This window comes from Lissotriton vulgaris, chromosome 8 (genome assembly GCF_964263255.1).
Source record: "Lissotriton vulgaris chromosome 8, aLisVul1.2, whole genome shotgun sequence".
Taxonomy (NCBI): domain Eukaryota; kingdom Metazoa; phylum Chordata; class Amphibia; order Caudata; family Salamandridae; genus Lissotriton; species Lissotriton vulgaris.
The window spans coordinates 1,174,114,090-1,174,132,643 of record NC_141696.1 but is presented as its reverse complement, the minus strand read 5'-3'; the positions used below and the strand labels follow the sequence as shown (position 1 = coordinate 1,174,132,643).

Below are 18,554 nucleotides of genomic sequence, written 5' to 3'. Positions count from 1 at the left end.
TGAGAATGTTGGGGTGTACCTGGCAGTTGCTGGCTTGTCGTTGGCTCTGCCGGTCACATTGATGTATCTCGGTCAATAAATCCTGAGCAAGTATTGCTTAAATAAGAATACAAATCTGTGTGGGCAGTTCAGGGTGGAAGTTGGAAAACAGCTTTTCCTGAGGTGTTCCGTGAAAAATTAGGGGGGGGATCAAAGAATTCGGCCACCGCATAATTTTGAAGGATGGGGACCAGCCAGTAGTCCACAAACCCAGACAGATACCTCTTGTGATGAGGAGGGAGTTGGAGCAGGAAGTGGCATACTTATGCCAACATGGTATAAATGGACCTATAAAAAGCTCTGAATGGTTAGCACAGGTGGTTTTGGCCAGGAAGGTATTGACTTAAGGGACCTGAATGAGAGGATTTGGGTGCAAAGATGTCCCTTGCCCAATATCACTGAAATGTTAAGATCGCTTAAGGGTGCCAACATTTCTTCGACTTTGGACAAGTCGTTCGCTTATCATCAAGTCACCTTGCACAAGGAGAGCTGCCATCTGACTAATTTATTTCCTCTTCTGGTGTGTACAGGTTTAAGAGAATACCTTTTGGGTTGGCATCAGCTTCTGCAGTATTTCAGAGGGCCATTGAAGCGATGTTTGTGGGGGTTCCGCATGTGAGGTGTTTTCAGAGAACTATTTTAGTGTATGAGAAAAACATTGAGTCCCATGATGAGAAGTTTTGTCCATTTTGACAGATGGGGGTTACGCTTAAGATAGAGAAATGTAGGTTTGCTGTGGACACTGTAGACTATTTTAGGTTACAATTTGTCGCTCGAGGTGTGAAACCAAAGGAGGATCTGGTTAGGGCTATCAAGGAGTTTCCATCCCACAGAACAAGTTGTGCTCCTTCTTTAGAATGTTGGAGTTTTATGCAAGGTTCATTCCGAAATGCAGTGGGAAAACACAGTACATGAGAGGGTTGTTGAAAAAGAATCAGCAGTTTGTTTGGTCCGTTGAGCATGAAAGGGAATTTCATGATGTCAAATGTGAACTTGGGAATGCCATTGCCCTTCCGCCTTTTGTTGCCAAGGAACCATCAATTGTGGGAACTGATGCCAATCAGCATGGTGTGGGTGCTGTGCTGTTGCAGAAAAGGGAAGGCTGGGAGGTAGTTGTATCGTTCGCATCTAGGGCATCGACAGAAGTGGAGCCGACATACCCAGTTATTGAGAGAGAATCTTTAGCCTCCTGCTGGGGAGTGGGTTATTTCAGGAACTATTTGTGGGGTTTGGAGTTTATCATTCACATTGACCAAAAGCCTTTGTTGAATCTGTTTACTAGCAAGGCCACTCATTGCATAGCTAAGTGGCATTATAGAATGATGGAGTACCAGTTCAGTTTAGAATATATTCCGGGGGCAAAAAACGTGTTTGCGGATTGTTTATCCTGGTTGCCAATCAAAAGGGACATCACTGATGTGGAGTGGGAGGAGGTTTATATAGTTGCGACGCTGGGAGAAGCTGGTTTTGTGTGCATTTCAGAGGAAGAAGGGAGAGAAGCAGTGTTGGGTGATGAGGTGATGCAAGAAGTTGTGGGTATGTTGGGTAAAGTATGGATACCCAAGGATTCCAATGCAGGTGTGAATTCTTATAAGCATGTATTTCCTCAATTAATCATCAAGAATGCAGTGATGGGGAGGACTGATTTGCTGGTGGTGCCAGTGAAGCTACAAAGTAAGATTTTGGCTTCAGCTCACGGAGGACATGTTGGGATGAGGGCCATGAAGAGGAGGATCAGGGAGTTGGTCTGGTGGCCAGGAATGGACGGAGTGTGGAGCATTTTGTCAGGGAGAGTGTGGCATGGGACAAGACTAAAGGGATTTTTCCCAGCCCGGTTGAAGCAATTCCTGTTCCAGATAAACCATGGTTTAATTTAGGGTTGGATATCATTGGGCCCATGTATGTTCTGAATGAACGCAGTATATATGGGTTGGTGCTGGTGGATTATGGCACAAGGTGGCCAGAGGTCCAGTTCATGAAATCAGCTAACACGGAGGAGGTACTGGCCTTTTTATAATCCTTGTTATTTAGGGAAGGTGCACCAGTTGAACTGGTCACGGACAATAGGGTGCAATTTACATACAAGGAATTTCAAAGATGTATGTCTCATTGGGGAATGAAGCATATTACTACTTCTCTTTACCATCCCCATAGTAATGGTTTAGTAAATTGCTACAACAGGATCAGCAAGGAAAATATTCAACTTTCAGTGGCTAATGGGTTGAAATGGGAGAAGGAGCTCATGGATTTGTTGTGCGCATTGCGCACCTCTCCATTTGCTACCACCAATGTTTCACCTTTTGTTCTGTTGAAGGGAAGGGTAGCTGCTAACAAACAGGTCAGACATTGGATGAATGTTTTGAAAGGGTCAAATGTTAAACTTGAGGGTGTCAAGGAGAACTGAAAGAAGGCTCAGAGAAAGTATACCAGGGCTGATTCTACAAAAGGAAGACGTCAATCTCTTTTTAACAAAGGGGATTGGGTGAGAGTAAAACTACCAGGTATTGTGGTAAAGTGTCATTCCAAGTTCTCCCTGCCAATGGAGATTGAGGTAGTCAAGGAGAATGTGGTGAAGCTAAGTGATGGCAAATGGTGGAATAAGGAAAAATTGTCCAAGCAAATAGCAAAATGCAGTCAAGGGAATTAACAGTTTAATTGTGCCTCTGAAAACTCACAGGTCCAGTATATGAACTCAGGGAGGTCTGTGAGAGTGAGGAAGGCACCTTCTCATTTCAAGGATTATGTCATGGTTTGAGGCAATTTAAGATGCAATGTGTCATTTGAATTGGAATATAATTTTGCTTTCTTTGCAATATGTTCTTCTGCGTACTTTATAGACAACAACACGTTGGGAATGGTAATATAATTTTCCTGTTTATCAATTTATCTATTTGAATTTTTTTGGTTGTTGTTTACTATAAAAAGGCAAGATGTGTTGGGTTCTGTGTTTAGAATGTGGTCACGTGAGCCACCCTGGCATCCATTGCTCAGGTGTAATGAGAATAATGGGGTTGGTCCTGGCAGTAGCTTGCTGGTCATTATCTCTGCCGGTCACATTGATGTATCTTGGTCAATAAGCCCTGAAGCAAATCCCTTCGAATCCCATTTTCATTGGGACTTATCACCGACCTAAAGCCCACGATTTGTGTATTTATCAGGAGCAGCTCCTCCGTGAGAGCAGAGGAGCGCCCCCTCGCCCCCTAAAAACAAATGCCCCATGACAGCTAAAAAATAAAATGGCAATAAAGTTTATTTATTACCATTTTATTTTGAAGCAAACCGTCCTGAACTGAGTGTTAGAACAGGGCAGGGCCAGTGCTGCCAAGTGGCAGTAGGGAGCTCTGCACTTATGTTTAAAGTATGCATGCCTCTTTGTCCGGCCGTCTTGCATCGTCCAGGAAAGACATGTACATTTTAAATTTCTCTAACCTAGCTGTCATAAACAGCTAGGTTAGCGCAAATGCAGGCCTCCAGTGCTCTTAGGAGGGTTGCAAGAGGCCGCTCCCTCCAATCCTGATGCGTCTCTCCTGCTGAGAGACGAGCCAGGATTGGAGAGTAAAGTTTCCTGGTCCGGAGCTTCCAGGAGCGAAGACACCTGAGCAAGAAGGACGTCATGTGGCAAGTCTGCAAGGTAAGTGACTTTTTAAAATTATCTTAATGCCACCTGTATGTTGTCCACCCCACCCTTGCTGTCAGATTTCAGTTAGAGACTCAAGACATTGCTCTTCAACTAAGTCCAGCAACCCAGTGCCTGCCTACCCTCACTAGTGATATTCATGCTCTACAAATACTGATTGATTGATTGATGCAATGGTTCGATACACCACTGTCATATACCCCCGAGTCCGCCTGCCACCATTCACAAGATTGAAGCTGTCCAAAAGGGAAAACTGCCTCTTTGTGACTTGAATGCCGCACCAAGCCGGGTGGTGATTTCTGTTCAATCATTTGTTCAAAGATTTGCATGTGCAGCTGTAGTTCAATGTTTTGCATCCACAACTGTGATCTCAAACCATTTATATAAGGCAGTCCGAATAGGAAAAGTTAGTGGACGCTCATTTAATACACCGTCTTTGTGATTTGGGAATTGGCCGCAACAGGCATTTGGCGAGACCGTAAGATCTTTCTGACTTACGATAGGTACTCTGTGATTTGGAAGGAACTTTTATTAGGGATAAAAGGTCACTGGTACAAGGCACGTTTTGATACAAGACAATATCAATTCACTACACCGTGCCCAAAAATGTTGGGTTATTTAATCTTGGGTTTTCACTTAATGTTGAGACTTAATCAAGGTGACATCACTGCAGTTGACAATCAAGTTGCTTCTCAAATGCCATCATGTCATAGGGATGCCATCCCTAACCCCATATCGCCTTAGACCTGAGGGGATTAAGGCTTGCTGCAGTCACAACAGACCTCAGAGGTCAACTCACTCTGGGGATATGGACTAGGGGCAGGGGCTGTTCTGTCATCTATCCCCACGTGTCCTCAGGTCACCAAAGACTGAAGGAACCAAAGGAAGGCAGATGTCCACTGCCTGCTGTAAGGTTACCCTTCCTCTTGTGGATTTGCACAAAGAATATGGGAGAGGTGAGGTGGGGTGCTGCTGCACTATCACAATTCTCTCTTCACCTGTCGCTGCTGGGAATGAGAGATCCAAGAGTAGGAGGGGAAAGGAGCGAACGCCGGGTAGCTGCTCTGTCATTGTGGTAGAGCTGGTGTTGTGTGCAGTGACACTCACCGTTCTGCTGTATCAGGATCACTCTCTGCCTGGGGAAGGAGAAAAGGAGGAGGAGAACAGTAAGATAGGTGGGCATATATATATCATTGTTTGAGGGGAGTGTGGAGGGAATGAACCAAAGAGAGGCACATGGAGGGTGGCAATAAGACAGGTCAGGCTTGCAAATATTTCCACGTAGATAGGGGTATGGAGAGGAAGTTAGGGACATGAGAAATGCATAACTAAAATGACAATAAAAAGATTAGAACAAATTAAATTGGAGAGGCAGCTGGGTGGACAGAAGAATGACAGGAGCCTAGATATTTGTAGGGTGCAGAAGAGCATCAAAAGGATAGTTATATTTATGACTACATTACTCACCCCTTACTTGCTTAGTCCTGAATGTAGGTCAGTGGTTGTATGGAAGGAAAATCATGGTTGCCTTACACAAGTATCAAAAAGAGAGTGTTTTCCAACTCGACTGGAGTAACACTCTCACAGTCCAGGAAGCATCTCTGCTGGAAACAACACCATTGTTGATAGTTCCGTGTGCACAAAATACACAGCCAGAGTGACCCCTTTAATATTACTGGAGCAGCTCTTAGAAAGTGTTAAATACACAATGGCACAGTACAAATTTGAAAAGAAGAGATCAATACACTGAACAATTTACATAATTAATCTCTTCAAGCCCTGGAATAGAATAGCATGTTGGGCTCACCATTTCTCTGTCATTCAGTGTTTACTTACCAGCTGCTTTTCAACTTTCATTTTATACTGGTGCGCTTCCCACCGTCTCTGGAGATAATCTGCACACCTGTATGGAGAATATTTTAATATGTTTGTAATAAACCATTTTATTTCAAAGTGGCAGCCAACCAGCATTGGGGCTGCAGAATTAGCCATATAATCAATATCATTTACAGTTTAGCCTCTATAGAATCATGCCTTCCAATTAGTACTACTAAAAAGAACTTTGCTGATTTCTCTGTAATTGCCACCAGGCTTGTACATTTCTTCACCCAGCGTTGTCCAGTTCACCCTCACCAGTCATCACCCAATGGCTGCAATAATCTCTACCAACATTTTGGATCAGTTTTGTTTCAGAATAGGACTCGTGGGGCCGGATCACAACACATTTTGGGAAGGCTCTAACTCATGTCCTTGGTAGTAAATAAAACAATGCTTAGTGTAAACACTTTCTACCAATGTATTATGAAATAAGATTTCGGGATGTGGTACTACTTGACAAGAACATTTGTGCATATTTATTGTGGTGGTAATGTTTTTGTACTACATTCATGCACTGCCTTGGTGTCATTCACTTTGCATGCTGTGTTGCATTCTATTTTGACTGTCTTATTATATTGTGCTCTGTTGTGTTTTATCTGTGTAATGTTGATCTGTATTGTGTTATTTTGTCATGTTCTGTTGTTTACTTTAGAACTTTTATCAAATGTCGCTACATTTAAAGGCAAAAGCAGCATACTCCCTTCCAGTTACAGTCACAAATAACCATTTACCACATTCTAATGAATTATACACTGCTACTTTAGCTTTTCAAATATTTATGACACCAGTCATCCTAAAACTGTGGCAGGGACTTGCCATGTAAAGCACTTCCAGTGCTACTATATGTGACACAGTCCTGAAGCCATATTAAAGAAACTATGAGCTGGTACATAAACTGTGGAAGAATGAAGTTTACTCTCACTCTGGCCCTCGGCTCGGTATATAGCAGTTGTACCCACTTCTGAAATTTCGGTCCGAAACCGAATTTCTGTAAGACGCCCTTCATAAACGGCCAGTGTACTGCGTCGAAGGCCTTTTCCTCATCGAGGGACAGGAACCAATGTGGGTCCTCTCTGTCCCGGACCTCTTGCAGCCAGTTGTGGGTGCGTCTGAGGTTCAGTCTGGTGGCCCTATCTGGTATAAATCCAGTCTGATCAAGGTGTATTAGCTGCGAGATCACCGAGTGCAATCTCATCGCCAGGATAGTGGCCAGTAGCTTCATTTCCGTGTTTAATAATGAGATGGGACGATAGGACTCGCAATACTCTTTTGATTTGCCGTCCTTGTGGATAGGAACAATGGTAGCCATGGTCAGGTCAGGGGGGAGCCTCCCTTCCTGCAGGGCATCCTCATATAGGCCCTTCAAGTGTTTCGTTACGAGGTCAGCCGTACGTTTAAAGAATTCGGCTGGAAAGCCATTGGGGCCTGGTGTTTTCCGCGGTCGCAGTTTGGCCAGGGCCTCAGAGAAACCGTTTTTATTTGCATTTTCTCCAAAACTGAACATTGCAGTCATCTCTATAAGAAAGTGCACATTTTTTGCCCCCACTCCCGCCGTCCCCCCATTCATTACCTATTTTGAAGCATACAGTTCACACATAAAAAGGACCACAAGGTGGACTCCCCATATTATCATCAACAGGACCATTGTTGTTAAAGCTCTCTGTCTTCCTACATGCACCTCTCGTAGTGACCCATTACAGTCCAGTATCCAATCCGTGGTAGCTTCTCCATTTCCCCCATACTTTGCGAAATTTCTTAGGACACCCCCTTGCTTTGTACGTGACTCTCTCAGCCGCCATATACAAATCTAGGCCTCTCCTCCATTCTTCCAGAAGTGGTATCTCTGGTGCCCCCCAGTATTTCGCTATGTCTCTCTTGGCCACTACTAAGGCCAGCACCAGGAAGGTCAACTGAGGGCGTGGGAGATCTACATCAATGGTCATGCCCAATAGAGCCAGCTTGGGGTCTACCTGTAATGGACTCTCCAGGACTGCCGACAGTTCCGTGAGAACATCTGACCAGTATCCCTGTATTTTAGAGCCGGACCACTAAACATGAAAGAAGTCCCGCCTGGGGTCCTGACATCATAAGCACTTAGCATCATCTGTCTTCCCCATTTTCTGGAGCCTTACTCTATCAAAGTAGGTTCTATGTAATACGTTAAATTGGATAAGGCGGAGCCGAGATTTAACTGCCACTTCTCTGGGATGTGTTAAGATCAGTTCCCAATCAATGTCCTCCATGCCACCCACGTCAGCCTCCCATTGTTGTTGAAGCTTGGCCAGGTCATCTAACATGTTATTCGTAAGGGTCTTATAAGTTAGAGATTCCGCCTTCTGCTGGACGTGTTCCTGTAGGAGCCTGCCTTCGAGTGGGGCGTATTCTGCCAGGTCTGTGGTGTCGATATTCTGAGCCCCCCATGCATGTTTCAATCTAGTGTATTTGTATCTCTGTGTGGGATGTAGACCGAATTCCGCGGTCGAAACTGCAAACGATTTCAGTTGCCCTTTGGCAATTATATCTCCTAGTGTAGAGATCCCTATGTCATCCCACCTCCTATAGCCCGTTAGTTTGTGAAGCTCCGTCAGCCATGTGCAGTGCCAGATCGGTGTTTGTCTCGATGGCTTCCTGTCCCACCCCATACGGTTCGTGGATGTCCTCCAGGCAAGGAGAGTAATTTCAGTTGCCGGTAAAAGACGTCTCCGGTCATTCCCCCCATATAAATAGGAAAGAATATGTCTGGAAGCTAGTTTGTGGCGCTCTAGTGCATATGAGGGATGGTCCGCCTGTGCAGGAATCCATTCGTTGATCGGGACCAAGTGTTCCACCCAGTAGTATGCCTCCAGATTCGGGAGTGAAATCCCCCCACTATATTGGTGCCTTTGTAGGGTGGTCAATGCTACCCTAGGTTGCTTACCCAGCCATACAAAGGCCCGTAGGTCTGCGTGTATCTTGGGGAAGACTTTTGGGGGGAGGGATAATACTCATTTTGAAGGGCGTACAAGTACTTGGGGAGAATAATCATCTTGTACATAGCCGCTCGGCCTAGGAGAGTGAGTGGGAGAAGTCTCCAGCGGTCCATATCTGCAATGGAGGTCACCATAATGCGCTCAATGTTACGGGTGTACGAAATATGTCGATCCAGGGTGAGATAGACCCCTAAATATTGAAAGCCCTCAGTTGTAGTGAGCAGCCGTCCTGCAAGGTCCAGCCACGCGCCCCTCCATGCGGGGTTGTATAAGACCGACTTATGCCAATTTATTCAGTATCCGGCATGGTCACCGTATAGCTCCAGTTCATGAAATAGCTGCGGGATCGACGTCTCCGGTGAGGTCACATACAGAAGTACGTCATCCGCATAGAGCGAGATCTTTTCCTCTCTCACATCTCCTTCGGTCCGTTGAAATCCCCTGATATCTGGGTTTTGGCGAATCCTAGCCGCTAGGACCTCTATCGTTAGGGCGAACAAGAGTGGGGAGAGAGGGCACCCCTGTCTGGTCCATCTCCGTACTTGAAATTCTCGCGACAGGACCCCGTTTACTCTCACTCTGGCCCTCGGCTCGGTATATAGCACTTGTACCCACTTCTGAAATTTCGGTCCGAAACCGAATTTCTGTAAGACGCCCTCCATAAACGGCCAGTGTACTGCGTCGAAGGCCTTTTCCTCATTGAGGGACAGGAACCAATGTGGGTCCTCTCTGTCCCGGACCTCTTGCAGCCAGTTGTGGGTGCGTCTGAGGTTCAGTCTGGTGGCCCTATCTGGTATAAATCTAGTCTGATCAAGGTGTATTAGCTGCGAGATCACCGAGTGCAATCTCATCGCCAGGATAGTGGCCAGTAGCTTCATTTCTGTGTTTAATAATGAGATGGGACGATAGGACTCGCAATACTCTTTTGATTTGCCGTCCTTGTGGATAGGGACAATGGTAGCCATGGTCAGGTCAGGGGGGAGCCTCCCTTCCTGCAGGGCATCCTCATATAGGCCCTTCAAGTGTTTCGCTACGAGGTCAGCCGTACGTTTAAAGAATTCGGCTGGAAAGCCATTGGGGCCTGGTGTTTTCCCCGGTCGCAGTTTGGCCAGGGCCTCAGAGATGCTGTCTAGGGTAGTATCGGAAACCATCGTCTTTGCGTCCTCAGTGGACAAAGTCGGGAGTTCGGCGTGATCCATATATTGCATTGCCTCTTCACGTGTCCCTAAATTTCTAGCCTCGTAGAAGTGTTCATAGTGGTCTGCAAACGCCTCAGCTATATGTGTGTCCGAACGGAGTATCGTTCCCTGAGGGTCTGTGATCTGATCCACCCATCTCTCCGCGCGTTCCTTTTTGCTAAGCCATGCCAGGAGCTTACCAGACTTGTCCCCTACATCGTATAGGTGATGTAGGGTAGCTAGTGCTTGTGTTTTCACCTCTCCTGTCACAAGTTCTCTATACTGTGATTGTCTATCTGTGAGTCTCCTAAGTGTCACTGGGTCTTTCGAGTGCTGGCATTCCCTTTCCAATGTTAGTATGTCCTGTTCTACGAGTTCGGCCTCAGAGTGGGTCTGTCTTAATGTTTGTCCACCGGGGCAACCATGGCGTCCTGATATCAATTTTTTGCTTATCGTCCAACTGGGGTAGTTTGGGAGGAGAATCAGGAATAAGAACTGGGCAAACGGGAAGGGGAAGACCGACATAGAAGGAAACTCGGGGTGAGGCTCCCTACCATGTTGGAGAACAAGTAAGTCAAAGGGGGAAAAAGAAAAGGGGCTTGAAAAGAGGGAGGGAAAGAGTGAGGGGGATACGCTATCGAGATATGTCTGGTGTGGTATAAGGATGAGTGCTGTGTCGCGGTGTGGGCGGGTTCGTGTATCCGCATAGGCTGATGTTTAACAATCAGGGAGGGCGGCTCACTCACCTTTCAGCTCAGGGTGGCAGAGAAGAGGAGTCAGCAGTCGCGTCGTGGATGCAGCACACCAGTGTACGTTCCACCCTTCATGCCATGTCTCATATCGTGTGCTAATCCCACCCTGCTCCCTTTAAATACCCCTGCACCCCATAATCATAACCCACCCTTACTCCTTAAAATACCCAAACACCCTTAAACACTAACCCATCTTAACCCTATAAATAGACCCTGTACCCCAAAACCCAAACCTATCCCTAAACCCTAAAAATACCACTGTACCCCAAAACCCAAACCTAGCCCTGAACCCTAAAATACCCCTGTACCCCAAAACCCAAACCTAGCCCTGAACCCTTAAAATACCCCTGTACCCCAAAACCCAAACCTACCCCTGAACCTTAAAAATACCCCTGTACCCCAAAACCGAAACCTAGCCCTGAACCCTAAAAATAACCCTGTACCCCAAAACCCTGAACCCTAAAATACCCCTGTACCCAAAAACCAAACCTATCCCTGAACCCTAAAAATACCCCAAAACCCAAACCTAGCCCTGAACCTTAAAAATACCCCTGTACCCCAAAACCCATACCTATCCCTAAACCCTAAAACTACCCCTGTACCCCATAACCCAAAACTATATCTGAACCCTTAAAATACCCAAACACCCCAAAACATATACCTCAGTACCCCAAAACATATACCCCTATACCCATACTTACCTTATCCAAACAATAAAAAAAGACATGCTTTTACCATTCATGCATTTACAACGAATTTCGTTGTAAATGTATCCGTGGTAAAAGCATATAAAATGTAATGCCATGCGTTATAATGGCATTGCGGAGTCATGGTACTTTCGTAATGAAAGTATGCGGAGTGATGGTATGTGGAAAGAAAGTTGCGGAATAATGGGTGTTTACCCTTCCCCGGTAAGTACATTGGTGGCACGGCGGCCCACATCTCCAGCAACATACTCATATTTTTTCACCACCCATTTGAAAAATGCACAGGTCTCTCTCATTGATGGCCAGCACCGACATACACTTTTAGACACACCTCCCGTCATAAGTTCTAGAATTGCTAACTTTAGAGCTGGGGAGCTACGTTCGAATCTCGGCATCAGCTCAACATCTTGTGATTCCAGGCAAATCGCTTTGTCTCCCCGTGCCTACCACAAATGAATGAGTTCTTCTGTAATGTAAATTGTGCTCATGCCATGTTGTCGAGTTCGCGCTATATAATATTGCAAGGAAAAATAAAGGAGAGAAACTCGAGTTGACAAACTATTGAACGCGCACTCTTAAGTGCATCAGCAGTGCACTGTGAATCGGAGCGTTTCACAGGCCTGTCACAGATAAGAAATGCTATCAAAACGAAATCCTACAAAACAATATACTACTGGCCGGCAGCAATTCATACCCAGACAACGTCGGGACGGGCTGCTAGTTAATATATAAATGACTACATTGTACAATAAGTGTTAGAAAGGCAACATTTAAAATAAAAAAACACAAACGTACAAACATGGTCATTCACATTGACAGGTTTCGGGCAGAACACAATCATAATATAGTGGAAGAGGTCTCTACCTTTTTTGGTAGCTGTATTGCACAATCAAAATATATGATAACCCTAAACAATAGCTTGGGGAAAAGATTGTTCAAGAAGACTTCAAAAGTTGAGCTGAGGGTATGTGCACCGGGCATGCGGCACAAACACAAGCTGGCAGGTACCTTTATGAAGATGCCATCCAGGGCTGACCTTTAATAAAGGTGTTAATATTAATGGGAGTCTAGGATATGTATTCTGAGTGCCTTTATTTAAGCAGTTTATTAGGTACTCCTGAGGTTTGAGGTTTACATAACTCTCATTAGTATATTTAGTGGAATAGGACCTAGAGACTGTGCTCTAAATTTTGCATCACACAGAATCTATAATCTAATACCTAGCCAATCTGCCCAAAGTATCCTGAAGGTCATTCAGTCAACATTTCTTCCTGTCCTCACTGAACATGAAGCTAACCATGGAAGCTCCACAAAATGGCTAGACCTTGCTCCGAGCTCCTTCTTCAGGTCCTTTTTTGCCAAGCCACGCTACTCTATTCTTCGCCTTAAAATGTGATTTGTTACACACATAGCAGAAATGCTGCAAACATTCAGTGATATGGCCCCAGACAATGAGTTTCTTTTAGCTTACCATCTCATTTCTAGGTGTGGAATCTAACCAGCATACTGAAAAAAGAAGAGCTAAAATGGTAAGAGACAAAATATAATCAATAACCATAATCAGATAGCATTCCTGAGTAAGGTGATGGCACATTAGAACGCGATTCGCATTTCCATGCAATAGACATTTATGGTTTACCACGAGGCAAAGAGATTAGCATTTGGCCACACAATAAGGAGCAGGAATCGTTGGCTATGGTTAAGTGAGTTCATTACACCCAAAAAATCAATCCAGTAAATAGGCAGAGTAAGTATTATGAACGTGGAGCTTTACAACAAGTATATTAACCCCTTGCGTGCGGGGCGTATTTTCCGCCTGTGCTGACTCCGCCTTGCGCGGGCGGAGTCATGACGGAACGGTTCCGTCATCAGCACAGCTCAACCGATGCTGATGACGGAACCATTCTGTCATCAGCACGCAAGGGGTTAAAGCGCCAAAACGGATTCTGGCTTGACAACAGAAGGCCAATAAAGACTGCAGTCAGAATAATCCAGATACAGAAAGAATGCAATTCGGTGTTCCTCTGATAAACTCTGCTAAACATGAATATTTCTAAAGAAGAAGCCTAAGCCTTATATCTAACTACAAAAGGGTCCATAAGAAAAGTTTAGCTGGGAATTTAGAAATATAGGAAGGTGGAAGCAAAGTGAGGGTTTCAGTAGAAATCCTCTAAAGGGAATCAAGTGTTTAGCATATAGCCTTACACTCGCAAGCATAGGGCAAGCAGAGAGGTCTGTAACTCCCAAGGTCCAAAGGATCTGCTCTAAACACTAACATATATGTGTATATGCTAATTAAAACACACAGATGCCTCCTCAGCCACACGGACCTCACACCATCCCTCCAGGGACCAATGGTGGTGAACTTTACCCTGTGATGGCAACAAATCCAGATTTTCTCATTCAATGAAACCTGGACACTCACAACAACCTTGAGTATCACACCGTTCCTGATACATGATGAATAGGAGGCGTCCTAAGCCAATTTAGCTCTCCACATCTCTGCCAATATTTTCTCTCTCAGACCTCCCTATCACGGATACATAATACTCTTTTCTCTAACTAACAGAGCCTTGAAACCGCATTGGCAGAGTAGAGAACGTAAAGGCAAACAGAAAAATACATTTCTAGGTCTCATCAAGTAGGTTTAGTTAAGCACTAAATGTGAACTTTGAATACATGATTATATATGCACGTTTTACTTCAAAATAAGTGCAACAATATAAATGTAACTTAGGAAAATGAGTCATGATTACACCGGAAATGCACTTTTAAATAAATGCAACATAACTTGAGACATAAGTGCAAATATGAGAACTACACTTCTTCACGGTTAGGTCAAACGCTAACAAACACATGTTTAAGAATCACTAGTGTTCTCCAGTGAAAGCATTTCAGTAGTACATTTGAATACTTATTATCAATAAAGTTAGACACATAGGAGGTCATTAGGATGACGGGCGGACTTCGTCCGCCCCCATCCTATCAAGACTCGGGAGCGCCCGCCATAAGGGCGGGGGTCCCGTGGGTGGTATTAGGATGCGGCCGCCACAGTGGCGGCCGCATCCTGCATTTATAACATTGTGGCGGGCGGTGCTCTCTGCACCCCCCGCCACAATGCTATAAATGCATGTATGCATTTGCATACACAATGCGGCAGGCACCGAGCGGTGATGAAACTCCTACACGGGTGCCAAATTCCAGGGTCACTTCCTCTAAGAACCAAGATTCCAATTCAATGGAGCTTAAAGGTCTCCAATGGATGAGCTATGAGGGTAGATTTACCAAACAAACACGACTCTGGAATGGCACATACTTGACACACACAGTACGACTGCAAGGGTTTAAGTCATGGGACCGGACTGTGAAATATCTGGGGAGACATATTAGAGGGAGATCACACTAAATACTTCGACCGCGAGAGGGTGAATATGAACTTCATACATCACAATTGTTCACATATTTGCAATTGAGACACGCTTTGGAAGCCCATTGATCACAGGCAGCCCTTTTGAGATACATTTATATACAGGAGTGGCATTTTGAAAGCATATTGCTCTCTCATTTCTAATTCCCCAACTGTCCTGTCTGATAACAGAACATGATGTGAGAAAGACCTGGGCGTGTGGATGAGGCTGATTGTAGAGATGCTGTGATGCACCCCAAGAGTTTCAGTCAGACTGAGCCTGGTACAAGCAAATATTTACATAGGACATACCTTACTAACAAAGTAGTTATTAAGAGGGTGTTGTCTCAGTCCCCAAACTTGTACAAGATGCCCTATAGTTGAAGGAGATTTCCTTCATAGCATAGGGCAATATCCTGAAATTATATATTACTAGCACAAATCACAATATCACTGGTGTTGGGGCGGCCATTCGCCTTCTCTCCCAAAATAATTCAGTTGGGAATTATGGATGAGGTTGGGGTCCCAAGGGGAGGGCTGACCCTACTAGGTGTGGGTGTAATGATCGTGAAATGAGACATCGTTAGATGTTGGAGATCAGAAGCAGCTTCCTCAATTGCATCATGGTTATGGGGAATAGATTGGTGCTCAAACATAGAACAACTGGTTTTCAATCAAGAGCTTGCCTGAATACACACAAAAAATATGGGGTTGATGCAATAATTTTCAATTGATGGCAATATAAAAAGCAAAGGAAAATGAAGACTATTTATGATCCACTAATAATCTCAATGTGCAACTATTACTGTGCTACATTTGATTTGCAAACTCGTTTTTGTATTTACCAAACAAGATGTTTGAGTTATATAGTTTATTTTTATGTTGAAAATCTTTTCTTTCGTAGAAGTTCTATAGACAAAAGTAAGTCCTCTTGGAGCCTACATCTTGATTTGTTGGACCACCCAAAAATTACTGGGTGCAGTTTTCATGCTGCCATTACCAATTTACATCCCCACCAATTGTCACCAGGGTTTGGTTAAGGAATGTCCAGAAGGCTGAGTAGCTGTGACAGAAAGGATCACCTCAGCCATGTCACAAGAGTATTTAAAAATCAATAGAATTTGGCCAGTATATCTGTTAAAAAGAACCTTCAAAGGAATCCCTAGATTTTGTTGTAATGTCTGAATATTAAACATGTGAATGTAAGAATGTGAGACAATAAATGGAAGCCATTTAATAGGATTTTTGTGAACCTTTCTTGGACAATAAATGCTCCTCACACTCAAGTAGCTTGATTACATGGCTCGCTCACAACTTATTTTGTATTTCACACATGTGGTGAAGGAGAAAAAGCAACACAGAACAAAGTTACAGGACTTTTAAGATGCCCTTGCCTCCGATGTCACTTGAAAAGTTTGACTCGCTTGCAGTATTTTACATGAAGCTTACATTTAAAAAAAATTCCGAAGTATCTACATTTCTGCAGAAAATTCCCTCAAAATTCCCAACAATGATAAATGGATGACAAATTACACTTACCACTGTGGTTGCACTTGTTCTCTCGGCCCATAATACTCGTCGGCTCTTTGAATCCCCTGAGGAACCTGTGGCTGCTCAAATGGCCTCTTCTGGATGTTGTTTAGCTGAGCATAGTAGTGGCCATATTGTCCACATTGAACAGCAGCTGGCCGTCCTCCCAACGCCACATGCGGGCTCCAATGCTGGAAAAACACAACAGCAGAAGAGTGGATCCATAGGTCTATAAAGGGTTTCATTCACAATATTTAGGAAAAGTTAACACCGAATTCCCACTTTTTTGTGCCATTGTGTGTCTAATAGGCCATCAAATTGTGTCACCTCTATGCGCAGATGCCTAGATCCTGATTCAGGGACACATGATTTGTGGACATTTATAGATGCAGATTGAAATTTCAGATGCAGAAATCCACTTTATAACTGTATTTTCGGCAATTATGATGTTGGGGAAGTTAGGGGACTATGGGTGTCGTCAATGGAGATTCAAGTGGATGGTCATGGGTTACACTGGCAAAACCTGATATATTGGAAATGAAATAATGGGAACATCATAATCCCATTCCCACTCAAAGTGCAGCTGCTCCAAATAAAGGTTGGACTAGGTGTACATTCAGGCTAAGAAAATATTCTAGACACCTCCATATTTTCTATGGGTTCTAGGGAAGTTTCCATTTTGGAGAAATACTACTTTTTAGGTCTCCGCTACAAAAACCTTTACCTGTTTATTGGCCAGGCCTTTTTTTCTAATAGATATAAATCAAGTGCCCTTTCAGTGAGTCCCTTGCTCTCGATTGGATAGCTTCGTTGTCTGTCTCAGTTGTTTCCTCTTCGATGGATTTCCTCACCAGTAATTATGTGTTTGTTCCACCAATATCTGTCTGACATTGGTTATATCCTTCCACTGCTGATGTTGCCTGCAATCTTGACATTATTTTCTTTTTATATTCCATGGGCGTGCCAGCGTTCTTGCTCAGCCCCACATGTGGCACTTTCCCCTTTACACCCCTCTCACTCGTGTTGCTTTCTTTCCCATCCGCACTTCCCCTTGTATGTTGCTTCCCCGGCACCTTCCAAATCAGTTTAGGATCGTTTTTTGTTTAAATATTCTTTCCCTTCCCCAGCACCTTTGTTGCTCCCCCCTCAAGTCGGCCCTTAGCACCTCTGTCTTGTCACCATTCTCTTCCGTCCCTCTCATGTACTATATTGGCTACAGCTATTTGCTTTACCAATGATAGGTGCTTTCACCAAGCACTGGTATAGCCAGTGTCAGTGACCGGCCATTCAGAAAGTATAGGAAAAGTTTTTCTATACTTTCAGGTTAACCACCATGTTGCATATTAGAAAGCTGTAAAGCAATACAACGGTCATCGGAAAAGTGTAGAAAACATTTCAATCCTCACGAAACTGCTTGTGGGTCATTTCTCGCTGAATCTTACTTCCTGTCAGGTGTCTGTAACAGAGTGAGAATTGATTAAAGCCCAGTCCAAGAAGCAAGCCGCACCAGTTGCGCTTTCTGCATTCAAAAGAACGCTTGTGAAGAAACAGCCGCGCTATACGCGACAGACTGTTCATGAACAAAAGCAGCGGCGAATGAAAACATTTGACCGCCAGAGTCATCTACCCAGCCATTAATTGAAAAGAATGAAGGACAGACTTTCCGGAAAAAAAAAACTGGTTCACCAATTTTCATTCGAAAATTGAGCGTGAGAGAAGAAGTACTGTCCACCCGATATTCCCCATTGGGTAAATTCATAAATATATTTGAGGCAGTGCTATAATGTTCAGTAGGGTGGGAGCCCTGACAATGACCAACTTATAACCAATTTTTTGTATACTTGTTACAGACAACACTATCGCTTTTAAAATTAAGAAGCCCTGAAAAGAGCCTCTGCACTTATTGCCCGGGACTCGAAACACGTTGGCAATCCGTCAAACATTGAGGAGTGTTAAATTGAGTTTCTTCCTCCCTGAGGGTGTCACTATAATTTTATGCACCCCTGGAGTAGGATTTTTTAAGAATTCCCAATGTTTGTACTAGACACCATCTATTTGATAGTCCAGAGTGTTATAGGACTAGCAAATGTTGATTATATCATGCAATATTGATATACAAAAAAGTGCTGTCCAGTTTGTTGTTATTCGATTTGAATCGTCTTTGATACGTTGTATTGTTATTGTTATGTTTGGATATGGTTTGAATGACCATTTTGCATTGTCGTACACAAAATGTGCAATGACTACATTGTGTTCTTTTTCATGATTTGATTTTTTTTTAGCTTTCATAAAGAAAAATGAAAATAAAAACGAACATACATAAGTAATATATTGTTTGATCTTAGCGTAAATTTGGGAAGCGCATCCAATTGACACGAGGGTTGGGTCTACCCCACATTTGTACAATTTTCCGGCCATACCTGACCCTAGTCCACAGTTGGGCCAAACTCACCAGTTG

The 18,554-nt window shown here is 44.0% G+C and overlaps 1 protein-coding gene across 1 annotated transcript in view; it reads right to left on the bottom strand.

The window, feature by feature from the left end:
• NEK5 (NIMA related kinase 5) overlaps nt 1–18,554 on the bottom strand; it is a 416,861-nt gene that overhangs the window by 171,309 nt on the left and 226,998 nt on the right. The window contains exons 12-13 of the mRNA XM_086935035.1: nt 16,106–16,287; nt 5,513–5,579 (exon numbers count right to left, since the gene is read on the bottom strand). Of these exons, the coding sequence (XP_086791161.1) occupies nt 5,513–5,579; nt 16,106–16,287 (249 nt within the window). The remainder of the gene's footprint in view (nt 1–5,512; nt 5,580–16,105; nt 16,288–18,554) is intronic.